This window comes from Jaculus jaculus, chromosome 2 (assembly GCF_020740685.1).
Source record: "Jaculus jaculus isolate mJacJac1 chromosome 2, mJacJac1.mat.Y.cur, whole genome shotgun sequence".
Lineage (NCBI taxonomy): Eukaryota > Metazoa > Chordata > Mammalia > Rodentia > Dipodidae > Jaculus > Jaculus jaculus.
Window position 1 is genome coordinate 199,847,958 of NC_059103.1, and position 18,936 is coordinate 199,866,893.

Consider the following 18,936-nt stretch of genomic DNA (forward strand, 5'->3'; position numbering starts at 1 on the left):
TGGCAGGAAAGGTCACAGACCTCAGCACGTGCTAAGTGCTCATTTGGTACAGGAGGAGGATGAAGAGAAGAAAGGAAAGGAAGAAGAAAAGGAAGCAGCAAGGAGGATGTCTGGATGGAGAGAAAAGGAAAAATACGGAAAGAGGACAGGAAATGAAGGAGGAAGGAAGGCTGGGCGAAATCAAGGGAGGAGCACAGGGACCAAAGAGACAGGGGGACAGGGCTGGGTCCAGTCCATGGAGAGACAAGGCCTGATGTGTTTGTACATGATGGGGGTTCAGGTACAGTGGGCTGAAGTAGAGGTCATGGAGGAGCAGAGATGAGAGTCAGATGGGGGTTCAGGTACAGTGGGGACAAGCAAAAGTCATAGAACAGAGAGCAAAGGGTCAGGTGGTGGTTCATGTAGTGGGGACAAGCAGGAATCATGGAAGAGCAGAGAGCAGAGGGTAAGGTGTACTCAGTGAGAGAGCTGACATTCTTTTTTTTTAATTTTTTTAAAATTATTTATTTATTTATTTATTTGAGAGTGACAGACACAGAGAGAAAGACAGATAGAGGGAAAGAGAGAGAATGGGTGCGCCAGGGCTTCCAGCCTCTGCAAACGAACTCCAGACGCGTGCGCCCCCTTGTGCATCTGGCTAACGTGGGACCTGGGGAACCGAGCCTCGAACGGGGGTCCTTAGGCTTCACAGGCAAGCGCTTAACCGCTAAGCCATCTCTCCAGCCCGAGAGCTGACATTCTTGAATACCTGTCAGCCAGCAGACACACGCAGAGCTGTTTAGAGATATGGTAAATATAAGTGTGGTTCAGGATCGTGCACAAGTGGATGGGTCCCCGCTCCATTACTGCTGTGTTAAGAAGCAGCCCTCAGCTTTCACTTATTTTGGGGCCTCTGAACACGTGCCACACAGGGTCATCGTGCTGAGTAGATTAAACAGGAAGATGTGGAAAGAGCAAAGAATAGAGTTTCCACAAAACATATCCTAAGAAATGTGAGTTTTATATGAGATCTGAATTTTTATTTTTAATTGGTGTTTTTATGTAACCAGGAAAACTTCTGTGAATAAGGCAAAACAGCTTACCTTCTGTCATTCAGAGAGCCCTGCTAACCTCACTGTGTCAATTAAATGGGTCCATACACACCCCATCCTGTTCAAGGATATATGCTGAGATCTAATGGGGGCAAGTCTCCCAATATCACACCACAGGCTCCAGGTACCAATGCATGGGTTCTACCCACAGAAGTGTGGGAATGGCCTCAGTGACCTTCTTTATGTGTAGGGACAAAGGGCTTCCTAAATGTATCCAGTCTGAAATTTGGGAGGAATACAAGACTCTTCATGGCAATATGGGAAACATCACACACACACGCACGCACACACACATACACACACACACACACACACAGAGAGAGAGAGAGAGAGAGAGAGAGAGAGAGAGAGATGCAGAGAGAGAGAGAGATGCAGCCTAGTCAAAGTTTTGCTAAAAAAAGGCTAGGGCTGCAGAGATGGCTCAGTGGTTAAATGTGCTTCCTGTGCAAGGATGAGGGTCTAAGGGGGCCTGAGACCACCCTAGTTCAAAATTTCAAAAGCCCTGGGGACAGATGGGCCCTCGGCCAGCACCTGAGAATGGCTAACAGCTGCAGTCCTGTCCTGTGGAAACAGAAGCATCGATGAAGCCAGTGAGGAAACAACAAATCCTGGGATCAGTTAGAGACTCCGGCTCAAACCAGAAAGAGCAGAACGACCGAGTGGGACACCCGACTTTCTGGATTTTCTAATATGGCCACCTCACTTTGTCACAGGGGAACAGAGCACATAGGGGGCTTCAAGGAGACATGCATGTGTATGTACCACTCCACACAAATACCACATTACACACACACACACACACACACACACACACACACAAACACACACATGTAAAACACCCCCCCAAATGCCAAAGCCAAGACTAATACTTATGATGACAAAGTGAAGGACCGTGTATGTGTGTGTGTGTATGTGTGTGTGTGTGTGTGTGTGTGTGTGTGTGTGTGTATGATACTGACATGTGCCCAAAATATTCCTGGAAAAATTCAGCACCACCTTGCAGATTGGCAGACACCAAGTGCAGAGGGTAAGAGCAGAAACTGTTCTCATTGAACTTCCTGTGCCTTGGAAAGTTCTGAGCCATGTGCTGCCTACAACCTTAGATTTACAGAGCTGGGATCCAAAACCAACTTCCCTGATGCCAAGGCCTGAGCCCCTTTTGCTGAGGTCCAGTGCTGTTCTGCAGGATGGTCCTGGGGAGACCACAAGCAGAGGGTTTGAGTCAATGAGATGAGACTCCTGCAGAGTTAAATATTCCACATAGGCTCTGGGTAATGGCTGCTTGCTATTAACTTTGTCTTTTTTTGCACTCAGGGGAAGAAAGGTGACATTGGCCCACCAGGAACCCCTGGAGCACTGGGGCTACAGGTAAGTAGAGCCTTCCAATCCTCTACACAGTAATGCTGTCAGTGAACATGGGGTAGTTCTCAGGTTGCAACCAGCATCCTGATACCATCAAAATGCTGAAAAGATAGTTCCATGAATTCTTCTGCTGGGAATACACATGTGTACCACCAGAAATGTAAAACACACACCCTTGTTCACTAAAAGCATGGTCATAAAACCTTACAATCATAACATGTAAAAACCACTCTAGTTTCCATTAACAATAATGAAAATGCTACCATGAATGTGGAAGGTTTAAAGCTATGGATCATGGTGGATGGTCTATTCCTAATCCCACAGGGTGTTCTGGCTGGAAGGAAAGACGTTGAGATGAGGTCTGAGGTTGTATGCAAGGTTCCATCATTTATCAGGACCCTTCAAACTAGCCCCCAGCAAAGCTGGACCCTGAGAGCAGCTGAAAGTGTTTCCTGGGTGCATGTCTCCCTGCAGATGTCTGTCGGGGCTTGTGGCCATCACCAGCGGGTCAGGTGTGGAGCTAGATATTGTAAATTCCAGGCCAGCCTGAGCAACAGTGCGAGACTCTGACTCAAGGACATATAATCTAAAGAAGGATCCATTTGATCACTCTTAGGGCCTGCCCTGGTGATGCAGGAAAACCTGCCTCAGCTAGTGAGCTTTTAAATCTTTGCTTTCTTTCCTCTGTTCTTTTCTTTGAAATATGGATTCATTGTGTAGCCAGGCTGGCCTCAAATTCAGTGGACCCTCCTGTCTCAGCCCCCTGGGTGCTGGGGGTCTGCACCACATCTGGCTTGGCTCTTTGCTCAGCTCTCATTAGTTCTGGGGATAATTTCCATTTCACTTGTCACAAGAGTGTGAACAGCCAGGCGTGGTGGTTTATGCCTGTAATCCCAGCATGGGAGGCTGAGGGAGGAGAGTGGCTGTAAGATAAAAGATTAAGATGAGACAAGGTATTTGCCATAAGCTTTACCTAGTGGTGTGTACACCTGTAGTCCCACTTTTTCTGCAAACAAGAAGATCACTTGAGCTCATGAGTTCAAGTTTAGCCCGGGCAACATAGTAAGACCCAATTTAAAGGAAGTAAAAGAGAAATCACCATTAATGCAAATTATTATAGCTCTGGATTTCTCCCACTGCAGATCTGTATGCAAAGTATGGTCCTTTCTTTGTGTCCTCACTTTGGAGTCATTTCATCCAGCAGGTCTTTACTGAGTGCCACACACTGAGCCAGAGACTGTAGGTACACAGCACTGCGTGGTCCCTGGCTGACTCGCCAGGCACACTGCATTCTCATTCACTCATGGCATTTAGAATGAAAGAGAGTTTATGGTAGGCACTTCATGTGGTAACCTGATGTCCTGTAAAAGGCTCCTGCTGTTGGATACAAAGCCACCTTCAAGACATGCCTCTCTCTCTCTTCTTGATACGTGTGTGTGTGTGTGTGTGTGTGTGTGTGTGCGCGCACGCGCATGCGTGTGTGTGTGTGTCCTGCCACTTCTGTGTCTGGCCACTGTTTCCTCTTGAACATCGTGTGTTCATTTCCCCCTTTATACACTGATTCAGTCATGCAGATTGTTCTTGTTACCTACCAGCTGTATAGCAGATTCTTCTCTGGACATGTGAAACCCAAGCAGCCAGAATCTTTCACTTGAGGACCCACAGGCTGGACCAGGATAAAACATGGGAAGAAGCATATTACTGTGCACCCTGGATTCTGTTTGTGTCCAGGTAGATGAAGCCATCAGATGAGGAGTGACAGTCCCTGAAAGGTGGTTCCTCAAAGTCCCCATGGTGGGGCGCATGGTGTGCCTTCAGGGTGTGTGGGAGAGCTCCGGAGCGGACCAGGATCCGGGCGAGGGAGGAGGGCGTGGGCGGCGGGCTTGACTGCAGCGCCCGGGGAAGGAACAGAAAGGTGGGGCAGGCAGCTGAAGCTGAGGACTGGCAGCAGGAAACAGCTCAGTGCCTCTGAGTGACAGGGTGGCCTCTGAGTGGCTTGGGTCTGGTCCTGGGGTGACTTGGGACAGAGGAACCCGATGGAAGGCTGGGGCTATGGGCCTGCACTAGAGATTGGCAGACTTGGATAGCAAAGTCTTGCTCCCAGGTACCTAACTGGTTTCCTCTAGGAATTAGCCAAGCTTGGAGCTGGGGAAAGGGTGTCTCTGTATGTTCCCAAAGCATTAAAGAAACAGTTAACAGAGAATCTAATCCAGTGCATTGAGTGAGTTCTCGCATGGGGGCTGGGGATCTGGGGAAGCCTGAGGAGGGTCCCTGCACAATGATTACCTTCCTGAAGGGGAAACTAAGGGATGGCACCTGTGGTTAGTGTCTGCGATTGTCAGGCACTCGCGTTAGTGTCCTTGCTTAATGGCGTCTTTCCTTGTGTCTACCTGTGAGTGAAGGGTGCTTCCTCTTGCTTAAAATCTAAAACAATTGAGTTCAGAGTTGAATTAGTCTTGTGGTGGCGGGGCCAAGGCAGATCTTTGGTATCAGGACAGTGTAGCCCTCATGCAGCTGACATCCTGTTAGGTGCTCTTGGTGCCTTGCTTTCACGAGGAAAGATTTCACCTATTGGAGATATTTGAAATCAGCGCATACCGCCATGCTGTGCTATGTGGGACTCTTCTCTCCTATGGAGAATGGAAATCAGTGCGGGGGTCTGACCAGGATTTATGCACAGGCAATGGTGCTTGATTCTGTGTCCAACATGAAGGCACTGAGACTGAGGAATCACACCCAGGGGAGGTGACTGGCATAAGAGGAGGGCGCCTTGTGTGCTTGTGGGGCTCTTGAAACTCTCAGAGATGGGTGCTGATCACACTGACACAAATTAAAAACAGATTTCCTGAAAAGTGTGTGTCTAAATTGCACAGGGAATTAATTTGATTGCTGTGCTAATTTATGTAAACAATCTTTGTGCGTCTCCCAATTCTATAAATTCCATCAGTATACTCCAGTTGCAGCTAGTTGTGATAGAAAGTAATTATTTGCTATTTCTTTATTAATGGTAATTAGGTTAATTGGCTATTTATGCATCATCACTGTAACTGCTAATCACATTAGATGGCTGTTCAGTCATCATAGAAGGATCCAGGGCTAAGTCATTAATAATTACTGGGCTGATTGGGTAATTAATATGTAGTGTCATCACCTAGTGGCTCTCATTCATGATAATGAAAACAGTCACATATTTTGCTGTTAGCATTTAGATCTATTGGCTAATTGGTCACTTTCATTAACAATCTGACTAATTGATTGGGTATTTCTATTAATGATTAAAAGGGAAAGCTACATTCTTGAAGTCCCTACATGTCATGGGCGAGTTCACACATGGGTTCTTGACTCCAGCTCTGACATCCTTGTGCTGAGTTGGGGAGATGAAGGGCCAGGAGGTGAAGTCAGTACTCAAGTCCACTGGGGCAGTGTGAGTGTGCCTACAGGACCTGACTCGTGCCACCGTCCTAAAGGAAAGCCCTGGGCGTTTTGTTTGGCTGCAGTGCTGGGGATTGAACCCAGAGTCTTGTGTGTGCCAGGCAGGCGTTCTAGCTGCAGTCTTTCAGATCATCTCCCGTCTGTTCTCTTTGCCTGGAGAAGATGGGTTAGTTGTCTATTTTTTTATTTTTTAAAATATTTTATTATTTATTTGTTTATTTGAGAGAGAGAGAGAGAGGACATGCCAGGGCCTCCAGCCCTGTAAATGAACTCCATATGCATGTGCCTCCTTGTGCATCTGGCTTATGTGGGTTCTGGGGAATCGAACCGAGGTCCTTTGTCTTTGCAGGCAAATGCCTTAACTACTAAGCCATCTCTCCAGCCCAGTTCTCTTGTTTTGTGGGAAGCTGCTGACCCTGTGGGTCTTGCATCCCAGTCTCCAACTTCCTTTAGCCTTATTCTCTCCTTGAAGCAACCTTCATTTGCCCTAAACGAGAGGCAATGTGGAGCCTGCTTGGATTTTAGGCCTTTTGTTGGTAGGGAAGAAAGGAAGAAGGCTTCCTCATCCATAGAGAATCCAAAGAAAACAAGGCCAGTGTTGCTTTCTTACAATCTGTCAGTCAGTCTGTCATCTGGTTTTATTTGGACAACCATTGGTTAGGTGTCTCAAATGGTGGTTCTATTTGGGGGGTTGTTCAACTTGACTTTCAGGAAAAGGGGGGGTGTGAAGTCGAGGTACTCATCAGGAAGACAGGAAGGGGGACCTTCCTAGTAGTCACAGAGCTTCACTGTAAGGTCCTGCAAGACCATGAAAAGTGCTCGAGACCTTGGGACATTCCACCTGGGAAAGTAAAGAGCATGCTAAAACCTTGTTGCAGTTCATTTGTGTTGTTGGGAAAAGACACCCAACGAGAAACAGCTTATGGGAGGAAAAGGTTTGTTTCAGGCCCACAGTTTCGAGGGGAAGCTTCGTCATGGCATGTCATGGCAGAAAGTGGACGTCTCGTCTTCTCACAGCAGCTGGGAGGGAGCAGCAAGAGGGAACTGGCTGGTAAACACCCAGCGGGGAAGCTCCCGGTGACACGTCTCCTCCAGGAAGGCTCTCCCTCCCCATGGCTCCACTAGCTGGGGACTGAATGAGAGACTTAAGCACAAGCAGGGAAGGCCATGGGGAACAGTCCACATTCAAACCACCACAGCCTTGATCCTCTTATCTAGAAAATGCTGAGGTCTTACAGGTAGAGCCCATCCAACCAGTGGATGAGCCAGCACCCTATCTATAGTCCTTTGCCCTCCACTGCACCGTATACCCTCTCCCTTCTTCTCTCCACCCTTTTACCCTACCACTCCTTGCTTTCCCTCCCTCTGTCCCTTTGCAGGCTCTTTAACACATGTCAGAACTGAACCCACCATTTGCTGTGCCACACCCAAACTTGCATCTTCCACTATACCATCCTTATTCCACTTAGTACCTGGAGTACTAGGGTAGTCCCAGGACAGTTAAGTCCCTAGCTCATCACCAAACCCTCTCTCTGGGCCAGCCTTCCTCTGTATTCCTCATACTCCCGCCCAGCATGTGCTTTCTTGCCAACTTTTGTATTTTATTCCTGATCTCTCTACTTTTAGGGTCTCTTCTCATTAGTGGATGACAAGAAGGGGAAAAAAAATCTGTCCTCTTCTGCTTAGGTCTTCTTACATTACTTTTTAAAATATTTATTTATTTATTTGAGAATGGCAGAGAGAAAGAGGCAGGGAGAGAGAGAAAGAGGGAGAGAGAGAGAGAGAGAATGGGCACACCAGGGCCTCCAGCCACTGAAAACAAACTCCAGATGTGTGCGCCCTTTTGTACATCTGGCTAATGTGGGTCCTGGTGTATAAAGCACCTTGAACCAGGGTCCTTGGGCTTCACAGGCATGTGCTTACCCACTAAGCCATCTCTCCAGCCTTTGCATTACTTTTTTTTTTTTTTTTTGGTTTTTCGAGGTAGGGTCTCACTCTGGTCCAGGCTGACCTGGAATTAACTCTGTAGTCTCAGGGTGGCCTCGAACTCATGGCGATCCTCCTACTTCTGCCTCCCAAGTGCTGGGATTAAAGGCGTGTGCCACCGCGCCCGGCTTGCATTACTTTTTTAAGGGGCCTTTACTTCTTGTGTTCCCTCAAACACAAAGCCCGTTTCTTACCCCAGATAAGCCCCTTGTCCCTCTCTGTGTCCCCATAATCAGATCACTGGGCCTTGGCTCACCTGTTCCATCTGCTTGCAGAGCCCTCTCTCTTTCCTGCCACTCCTACTTGCTCAGGCACACTTATCTCTTCAAGGCCACATTTAACCTCTTCCTCACATGTTGCCCTGATTTCCCCACCCTGCTTCTGCCCAATGTCTGTCACTTTATGGCATTTTCTTGTCACTCTCCAGTTAGTTGTAGTATCTCCCCAACTCCACCCTATGCTGGGACCCACAGATTCTCTACAAAAGAACTCTGCAAAGGAAATGTTGAACCTGACATGCGTTTTCAGAAACCAAATGCCCTGCCTTGAGTTACACAGCTGTTCTTGATGTAACCTGCCTTCAGTACTTTTCCCTGAGAGGTCACGTGCATACATTGATTACTATGTCTTCTGGTAGGAGAGATGGCCACTCTGAGATCCTAGAGGGCTCAGCAGTACCCAAAATATGTTGGCTGAAGAAAGGAGCTTCATCCCTACCACACTGGATCTCCAGGAGTGAGGGCACTCGAGTCATCTCAGGAAACAGCCACGTTCCTTCCATAGGTCGCCTTCCAGCTCCTCCCCATGTGTGTGATCTCAGCCCACTGCACAGTTTGCTCCTTGGCTCTCTCAGCATGGGGGCATGCCTTCTCATTTCCTGCTCTGTGACTCAGTTTCCCTAGCTCTGATGCTGTTGTCACCATTTCTCTTGATTCAGTAGCCACTTTGGAGAGTCTCATCAGTGCCTGTGCTGGGGTGGGCACAACAGAGACTAAAATGGTATTTAAACGTGGGTGACTGTGGCTGGTGTTAGTGCTGCTGGGCCCTGAGCCGCTTTTCCTAGGGCTCCATCACATTGCCTTCCCATATACACGTGAGGAGTACAAGTCCGCCAGGCAGCAGACCCTTGGTAATGCCGGGGACTCGTCCCAAGGGCTGGGGGTAGCCAGCAGGGAATCTATTTGTTTCACTGAGAGCGAGGTTCATTGCAGCTCCCCAAGATCCCGGTGTGGGGCTGTATGTGGGCAGGGAGATGAACAGTGGCAAAGCACTGTAGGAAAGACCTCCTGGAATGCTGACCACTTGGCAGGAACTTCAGAGCACCATGTTTCCCTTTCCTGGCAAGGCAGTGGCTGTTCTCGCCTATGGACCGACGGACTGGGCAATGCAGGTCTCCCCAGGCCACTGTCTCTTGCTGGGCCTTCCCATGCATGTCCAGGAGCTGAATCAGAAAAAAGCCAAGGCTGTGCCACCACATAAGGTACCTGTTAAAGTCAGGCCAAATAGGAACTCCAGAGGCAAGTCAGCTGCTCACTGTCGAGCTGCTGCGATCTCTGGACCTCACAATGCTATTAGGAGACAGCTCAGGCTCTCAGAGCTAGTCCCACGGCTGAAGCCAGCTCCTGACCACTGCTTTCCATAACCACCCCTCTTTCCCACCTGGACCTGTAAGGTGCTTGCTGGCAATCGGAAAGGAGGCTGGAGGCAGGTTGTCCTCCCTTTTGAGCTGTCTCTTGGGAGCAGTGTCCAGACATGCTGCTTCCAGCGCTCTGGCATCCTCTTCCCTCCGTATGCTGACTCCAGTTGATGGGGTTGACTATAAGCTCTTCTCCTGGCTCTGTGCTTACTGCGCCCAGCCAGCAGACACTTGGTGAGCCCCTTCGGTGTGCATAGCAGGGAACCAGGTGCTGTGCTGTTTATTACAGGGTGCTGAACCCCGAGCTCTCAAACCTGTATTTAAAGCCCTCAGTCTTCCTTCAAAGGCTGAATGGGGCTCTAAGAGAGGGGGAAGACCTGTGACCTCAAGGGGGTCAACTCTTGCTGGGGTACAGGATTTGTGGGGTGGGTCACTTTGTCCCAGTGCCACCCCTGAAGATCCTCAGGTAGTTTCCCTCCAAGTTCCTCTTCCTCCTCTGCAGCACGAGGAGAGGGCACCTCCAGTGCGGGATGCAGCTGGATGAGCAGCAGCTCCGCCTCCTCCTGCTGCGTTTTTGTAGCCTTCCCCACCTGCTGGCTTTGCTCTCGGCTATGCTGGGCGCAGCGCCACACCTCGAGCAAGGCCCGGATGGAGAGGCTGTGGAGGGAGGTGGCTACCCCACCCAGGACGCTGCGCGAGAGCTGGAAGCCTATGTGTGTCTGTGACCACTGACCCAGGTGATGGTACTTTCAGGAGCCATCTTCCTCCTCGTGAGGGTGACTTTGTGACCTGAAGTCCAGCCTTGGCTTCCTTCTCTGTCAACCACTGAAGGCTTTATTTCCGCTAAATGACCCCCGAAGGGCCCTCAATGCTCCCTTGCTGGAAGAATGACCACCACAGACAGTCACAGGGCAAGGGCATTTGCCAGAAAGAGCGAGGAAGAGGGACAGAAAGAGAACAGTAACAAGCCCCCGCTTCCTAAGTACCATTTTGAAAGACAGGACATTCTGTGGACATTGGCACGGACAGGAACAAAAGTTAAGAAGGAAACATCCTCATTGCAAACAGCGGATTCCGTGTGTCTAGGAAAGCCTGGCGTGTCCCGTGGAAGGAGTTGTAAGGCCCTGGGGGTGGGTGAGGTGGGAGGGGTCACCGGAGTGACAGTGGCCTGGCCTGAACCTTCAGAACAGGTGGGCCTGTGCCCTGCTCCCTGCTTCCGGCAAGGCACTTACTTTGCAGAGGCGAATGGAGGGAGCTGACTTAGCACAGCATGTGGGTGAAGTGCAGCCAAATGGACGGTGGTCTGAGGCTGGCAGCCACCCGTACTGCCCCTCCCCAGCCTTCCTCACCTCCGCAAGGACAGGGCTGGTCTCTGCCCAGGCACCCTCAGCACTCCCTGACCTCTCGGTTATTGTGTTTCGGAGAAAATGTCTCAGAAGAGGGCAGATACTGCCCCAGTCTCACCAGATCTACAAGAGAAAACTAACTGCAAGAGACACCTGTTAAGTCCTTTCCTTTTGGGGTCCGACGCCTGTGTTTGGCTCACATGCGCCCTCCAGAGGGAGAAAGGGGGAACAGCAACCCCGCCATCCTTTAGTGTTTACCGCCCTCTAGTGCCTGTGTGCGGTCACACTCCGCATGACAATCACTTCTAGCTGAGCTCTTGATAAGGTGACTTCTAAAGTGTCTCCTAACATTTTCTGAGTGGCTGTTCTATGAAATACCCTGGGTGACTCTCTCTGCTAGATGCAGAGGGAACAAGAAGGTTTGGCTTTTCTGGGTCTGAGAGTCAGGTGAGCAGTTCTTGTCACCTTACTCGTGTAGCGAGGGAGGATCACTTGCTCCTGGGCAGCTGGAGGCCATTGTAGGAGATTGGAGACAGCTGAGATTGAGAAAGATGAGAGAGTCCAGAGAGAGAGGGAGAGAGAGAGAGAGAGAGGGAGAGAGAGAGAGAGAGAGAGAGAGAGAGAGAGAGAGAGAGAGAGAGAAAGAGAAGGAGAGAGAGAAGCTCTTCTACAACTCCTAGAAGTGATGTGGGTGGGCAGAGAGGGACAGGAATGAAGGGGGGAAGAAGAAGATTTTTCTTTTTTCCTTTCTCTCTCTTTTTTTTTTTTTTCTTTTCTGAGGCAGGGTCTCACTGTAGCCCAGGATGACCTGGAATTCACTCTGTAGTCTCAGGGTGGCCTTGAACTCATGGTGATCCTGTTTGCCTCCCGAGTGCTGGGATTAAAGTCGTGTGCCAACACACCCGGCTTAAGAAGGAGATTTCAACCCTCCTGGAGGAATTCAGAATGCTGGAATGAAAAGCAGGAATGGACATCAGAACACTGACCTCTCTAAGGATCTTCAGCTTCCCTGTTCTACTTCCAATAGGATAAGGGGCCACTGCACAGGGTTACTGAAAACCTAAAAATGCTTGGGACGTGAAATCCTTACCCTCTCCATGCACCCCAGGGCGGTGGGGTACAGTCAGCCCTGACTTGTAATCCAGCAGCTGTCTCCTCCTGATACCCTCCAGATGGAAGCTGCTTTGCTAAAAATGCCTGCAACTGACATGTGTATCTTAAGGCCCTCCCCTTTATTTACTCCCAAGACAACCAGGCAAAGCCTATCTCTTCCTTCTACCATCCCAACTACTGGCCATGTGAACATCCCCATGGAGTTGTTGGCTGTTGTACAAAGCACAGTGCTTTTCACCTCACTGGCTTTTAGGAACCTGCTCCATACCTGCTGTTGTCTGTGAGGTTTTCTGGGCTGGGGAGCCGTCTCTGAGTCTCTTGCCTTTCTCCTTCAGGCTCCTCCTTGGAGCTCATTTGTATGCTTATGAGAACACTTAGCTTTTTATTTTTAATATTACCATCATTATTAAGAACATTTCGTATGTATACATCGTGTGTTGGTATCCTCTTTTCCCTCATCCCTGCCCCCATTCCTCTGGGGACCCTCCTCAGTGGGGTTGCAGGTATTAGCACACGTACCTGTCCACAGTTTTCTTCCTTCTTCCTTCACGCTCCATGGACACAGGAGCTCTGACTTCTTCTCTGTAGCAATAGCTGCCACATTCCCAGCTGTGGCAGGCTCCAAAAGTGTCAACGCGGACAAATGAACTAGATGGTACACAGCTCTAGACTGGGTCAAGGGCTGGCCACACTTCTCTCCATGGAGTCAGAGAGTATGGGGGAGAGGTCTCCTCAGACTTAGGAAAACGTCAAACTGTCACTTGAAACCTGTGCTATTTCCCTCAAGTGACACAAACACTGACTTCAGCTGTGGCCCACGACTGATGGCTGAGAGTGTTCTGAAAGAGCCCTGTGTGTCCAAGTGTTCTCTTTAACTGTGCAGACCATTTAGACATGAGGCCGGATTAAAACGGCCAGTGTTCAGTACCCATTGCCCAAGTGTAAATGTGAAGCTTATCAGCATTTTGTAGATTTATTTTAGCAAAGAATGAATTTTTTTGACTTTTGCTTGTTTCTGTTTGGAACATCACATTATACATGGAGCTCATGCACGCCATCCATTTTCTCCATCGAATGCCAGCTCACATCAGGAGGTTTCTCTTAGACCACCCTATTGTCTCTTCACAGGGTCCCCCTGGACCACCTGGTGTTTTAGGCCCCCCTGGACCAGGAGGCCCCCCGGTAAGTCTGGTTTTGATTTTCTCTCACAAGGGTACTATGATGGTATATTTGTGTTTGGTGGGACACTCAAGTCCAGGACAAAGACCATGGACAGATGGAGCCCACTAACGCAGTTACCTATTAGTCTCTAAATTCTCATTCAGGCTTTTGGCCCCAGTTGGATATAAGTAACATTTAAGCCAACATAGATCATTGGTTGGCAATTTCTATTTTTAAAAATTTTTTTTATTTTTATTTATTTATTTGAGAGCTACAACCAGAGAGAGAGAGAGAGAGAGGCAGATAGATAGAGAATGGACATGCCAGGGCCCGCAGCCACTGCAAATGAACTCCAAATGCATGCGCCCCCTTGTGCGTCTGGGTTATGTGAGACCTGGGAGTCGAGCCTCAAACCAGGGTCCTTAGGCTTCACAGGCAAGCACTTAACTGCTAAGCCGTCTCTCCAGCCCCCTGGTTGGCAATTTCTTAATACATGGCAGAGGAGGTATGTCATGCTGGGCTGTCTATTCAAGAGTGCATAGTAGTTTGTGCTTGACTTCCAGGTCAAACAGAGAACCAGGACCAGTGTTTATTAACATTCTCTCCTCCCATCTTTCAGGGAGAACCTGGGGAGCTGACTCCATAGTAGGAGCTGGGTGGAGCAAACCCAGCACTGGGCAGAGGGAAGTGAGCCCACCTGTCTGTCCTCAACAGTGGGATGGAGCATGATGGCCGTGACAGGGCCCTCACTGCGGAGCAGATAAGCTGTTAGCTCATTGGCTGTAGAGATGTAACCATTCTGCATTTCTCAGTGGCTGGCAGGGAAACTGACAGATACCTCAAAGTACCTTCTTTAGAAGCAGAGGCATAGACCAGGAACAGTGTTGGGACAAGGTTCTGGTCATTGGATCACCTGACTAGAAGTTTGTATGGTTCCATTTTCAGGGTTTACCTGGAGAGATCGGCTTCCCAGGAAAGCCTGGGCCACCGGGGCATGCGGTGAGTGTCCCAGTGCGTGTTCTGCTTATGCCCTGCCTGTCCTCTGTGGTCCCACGTCAGCAATGGCCTGTCCCAGCTCCAGGGTGTTCTTCAGAGCCTTGCAAAATATCCTTCCTTGCCACTGGGCCCCAAGCCTGATTCAGCCTGCTTCTCCCTTCTGTGCAGCCTGCCACCTCCTCAGGGTGTGGAATGGGCCACTTTCTCCAGGCTGCAACCCACACTGTCAGTCCCACAGGCACATTCTATTGCCATTTGCATTTGAAAATATGATGACTTATCTTTAAGGAATACCCAGAGCTCAAGAGCAGTGGCTGTCCTGTTTCCATGGCCTCCTTCTCCACATAGTTCTGATCTTGTTTCCCTCTTGTACATTGAGAAAGACACTGGAATGCCAGGGGTTCTGGTGGCTTCAGAGCCCTGTGAGTGGAGCTCAGCCAACTTCAATGTCACACAAGAGCTGTGCAGTTAAGGGTAGACATGTTTCCTTGGCGCTGACAAGCGTGACTTTTGGAGTAGCTTGTGAGCACTCTGCATTCTATGGCCAGGTTCTAGACAGGCTTGTTGAGCTACCCTTGGAGCCTTTTCTCCACTCCCAGGGATCTGTTTATGACAAGTCATGTTTGGAGTTGTTAGAGTCAGAGCCTTTGGCCAGGGTGATGGTTAATCTCTGGACATGTCTGTGAGGGAGTTTCCAGGTTAGGTTAGTTGAAGTGGGAAGAGCCACGCTAACTGAGGGCAGCACTGCTTCTGGCCTGGGGCCCTGGGAGGCACACAATGGAGAGAGCTGGCTGCGTGGCTGTGTGCACCGCACTCTGCCTCCTTGCTGAGGATTGAATGCGACCAGCTGCCACACGCTCCTGCCGCTGCGCCTTCCCTGCCGTGATGGACTGTGACCTGGATCTGTGAGTGAAACAAACTCTTCCTCCTTTAAAGTGCCTTTGTCAGGAATTTTGCCTCACCAATGAGAACTCAACTAGTCCAGTCTGGCAGCTCTGACGACCTAGGCTCAGGCCATTCATCCTCAATTTGTTCATCAGAGACAAGTACAGGTCAGAGGTAGAGAAAGGAGATTTATTCAATATGGCCACATCAGGGTGAGGAATGAATGGAAGGGCCCAGTGGCCCCCAAGTTTGCCTTTGGGATATGATATGTGGTTCAGGTTTAAATAGAAGGCAAGAGGTGTGAATAGGAATCCTGGTCAAGGTGTGGAGCCACCCGTCATTGGCCCATCATTTCCTGTGCTTCAGTCTCTCCAGCAAGGTGGTTGGCACGTTACCAGAACTGTGTAAAATCTCTTCCTGGGAGAAAAGCTTCCCTTATGGCTGGTACCAACTTTCAGCATAAAATTCCAGAAGAAATTCCAAAATTTTCTTGGGGGCCATTGTTTCAACAGTCTGAGAGCCAAAGTGAGGGTCATAAAAGTGGCTCTCTAGGATGTCTTCATTCTGCCAAGACCATTAAGGTTTTGCCCCATGAGCTGCCTGGTGGGAAGGCCACAGCACCCATGGTGGGTTGGACAAGGGAGGCGTCGGGGAAGTAGACTGTGCAGCCCACAGCAGGTCTTCTCAATGGGCTGCAGAGCCTCTGGTAGAGGTGGATGGAGGACCCAGGAGAGGAGCAGAGATGGCTGCTGCCTTGGCATCTAAAGTGCTGCTCAACTTCCAGGGCACTGTGACAAAGGGCATAGGAAATAAATCTGGCTGTGCACTCAGGTGAGTGTATGAGGATCTGGAAGAACACCTGGTGAAGAGCGCTGTCACCAACAGCCGGTCCTTGAACACAGTCAACTATAGTGTCCCAGTGAGCATTGTGCCTGAGTGTCAGGACTGCCTAACAGCTCAGGTGCATTAATCTCACCTGACCCAATGTGCTCATATGAAAGTGTGTGTGTATCAATTTAGGCATGGCCATAAACCTGCAATTGTAGCACAAGGGTAGATTCTCACAATTTTTAGGTCAGTCTTGATTTTATATTGATTTTCAGGCCACTTGGGGCTACATGAGACTCTGTCACAAACAAAACAAGAGAAAACAAAATAAACCAAGTAACAAAAAATAGCATCCCCCCACCCAGAAAAAACCTAAAAAGCAAAACAGAGTAAATATGAGAGTAAACATTCAGAGGAGGGAGTTGTGAGAACATAGATTTCATTTACAGTTTTATTAAGACAAGGCTGTGGCTCAGACTGTGGACAGAGGGACAAGTCTTAAACTGGAGGACAGCACATTCCAATTTAGAAGAATGGGGGCAGGTTTATTAAAAAATTATCTTTGTTTTTATCTTTAAAAAAGTTATTTAGTTATTTGAGAAAGAGAGAGAGAGAGTAAAATGGGCACGTCAGAGTCTCTAGACACTGCACACAAACTTCAAATGCATGTGCCACCTTGTACATCTTGCCTATGGTCCTGAGAAATCAAACCTTGGTCCTTGGGCTTTGCAGGCAAGCACCTTAACTGCTAAGCCATCTCTCTGGTCCAAAACATTAACTTTTAGGCCTAGAATAATGGTGCACACTTAAGAATGTTTCCAACTTCCTGGGCTGGAGTTTGGAGTTGAGTTCATTCTCTTATGACCGTGAAGAAGGACCAATGCAGTTGACCGAGGAAGGATGAGTGAGCAGGACTTTATTGAGAAGTCAAAGTAAGATATCAGCTCCCTGCAACAGCGAGCTGTCCTAGAAGCAGTTTCCAATCGCGTTGTGGATAGAGGGTGATTCATCTCAAGACTGAGGCTAATTGGCTCCTGTCTGAATGTAAGGATGAGCCAGGTTGGTTAATTTGAATGGGTATGGGCATCCTAATTGGTCAAGAGATTGTGTGGACAAGCACACACTGAGAAAAACTCCTTCAAATGAAAAGGCCCCAAGGAGTGAAACCAGAACAAGACAATGGCTGGAGGTCAGCCGGCATCTCAGTGAGTCAGGGCCATTTCGAGCTCCCAAGCTCACTTTTGGTCTTTGGGTTTGTCACCGATTGTGTAGAATTTATTATAACATCTTTGTGTTCCTAGCGCTGGCTGTTGGCTCCACCAGGGCAGGTTTCTCCTTTCTAGGATGCACCCAGACTAACTGCGTACAAGATGGGGGGATGCCTTGCTCTTATTTTTATCATTATCTCAGCATTGCTGAGGCTGAGGCAGGAGGATTTCTTCAAGTTTAAGGTCAGGCTGCATTTCATAGAGAGTATCAGGCCAGCAGAGCGAAGGTTAAGATAAAGCGTCTTAGGGTTAGTGGAACGAACCTAGAAGTGAAGTTAAGATGCGCTGCGGCTCCCATCACAGGGAGTGACCTTGAGGACTTCAACCTGCCTCCGGTCCCTTATCTCGTCTGCTACACACACCTGGGTCTTGTCATAAGATGGGGTGGAGGAAGCACCATACAAAACGGAGCTCCTCAGAAGTGCAAGTGATGCCAAAGATACCCAGAGACTGAGGACTTTGTCCTGCAAAGAACAAGAGGAAGAAAGGACGTCAGCGGGCAGGGAGAAACGTGACATCAGGAGACTATGGAGAGAGCGCAGGGGTAGAGTGGGTGGCGCTGCCCTCGACTCTCGGGAGCTGAGGTTGGAAGATGGGTGGCGCTGCTACCCTTGGGGCCTCTGAGAAGCTGGGGTTAGGAATGGAGCCTTGGGTAGAAGGCTCGGGAGACTGTCTTGCCCCTCCTCAACCCGCACACTCAAGAACTGGAACTGAGCCGGGCGTGGTGGCGCACGCCTTTAATCCCAGCACTCGGGAGGCAGAGGTAGGAGGATCACCGTGAGTTCAAGGCCACCCTGAGACTACAGAGTTAATTCCAGGTCAGCCTGGACCAGAGTGAGACCCTACCTCAAAAAAAAAAAAAAAAAAAAGAACTGGAACTGGGGTATTAACCAGAGGGTAGTAGTTGTGTCATTTGTGGCAAAACAAAGAGAAAGTTTGGCCAGCATAAACGGGTTCCTCTGGGGAGAGGATACAGCTGGTGCAGGGATGGGGTCTGTGCTGTGTGAACCCCAGTCTAGTTACGGGGGCAGCTCCTGATTTTAGGTAGCTTCCTTAAATATGCTCCCCCCCCATTTTATTCCTTTCCTCTCTCCATCTAGGGTCCCCCAGGAAGGGATGGACTGAACGGACCACCAGGCTTGCCCGGCTCCAAGGTCAGTTCTTATAGGTGGACATGACTTCTGAAATCAAAAACACAGCAGGGAGCAGGAGCCGGGGTGATGGCTTAATTGGGAAAGTGCTCACCTTATAAACATGAAGACTTGATCTTGATCCCCACAATCCTTGTTACAAAACAAAGACGAAGGTAGGTGTGTGCACACACTCACAATCCAGCTCTGGGACACAGAGGCAGAAGAACTTGTTGACCAGCCAGTCTATCCTAGCCCACTTTGGAATCTTTAGGCCACTGTGAGGCTGACTGCTCCTAATGAAGGACACCCAAGGTGTCCTCTGACCTCCGTACGCATGCACAATTATGTGCACATGCACCAGCATTCACATGAAAATACGCAGAAACATGTACACACAGACACACATATACACACACACTCCCCACAGGGGCAAAGAAAATCTTTGATTACTGGTTTTGAAAATGTATTGACTTCCCAAGCATTGTCTTGATTGACAAGTGTGCATGATAAGGTCGGAAATGGGAGAGAGCTCCTTGTTTCTGGTTACATGAATGGGAAAGGATCTGTAAGCCTTGGGCTTTAAAATGATTCTGTTATAAGTATCTGAATCAAATTTTCAGCCACCCTTACTGACATAGAAGAAGACTTTTAAAAACTATACCAGTGTGGGGCTAGAGAGATGGCTTAGTAGTTAAGGTG

General features: G+C 49.1%; 1 protein-coding gene across 1 annotated transcript in view; it reads left to right on the forward strand.

Moving 5' to 3' along the window:
- Nucleotides 1–18,936, forward strand: part of Col22a1 (collagen type XXII alpha 1 chain) — a 266,961-nt gene that overhangs the window by 126,307 nt on the left and 121,718 nt on the right. The window contains exons 23-26 of the mRNA XM_012948295.2: nucleotides 2,406–2,459; nucleotides 13,095–13,148; nucleotides 14,073–14,126; nucleotides 18,205–18,258. Coding sequence (XP_012803749.2) covers nucleotides 2,406–2,459; nucleotides 13,095–13,148; nucleotides 14,073–14,126; nucleotides 18,205–18,258 — 216 coding nt within the window. The remainder of the gene's footprint in view (nucleotides 1–2,405; nucleotides 2,460–13,094; nucleotides 13,149–14,072; nucleotides 14,127–18,204; nucleotides 18,259–18,936) is intronic.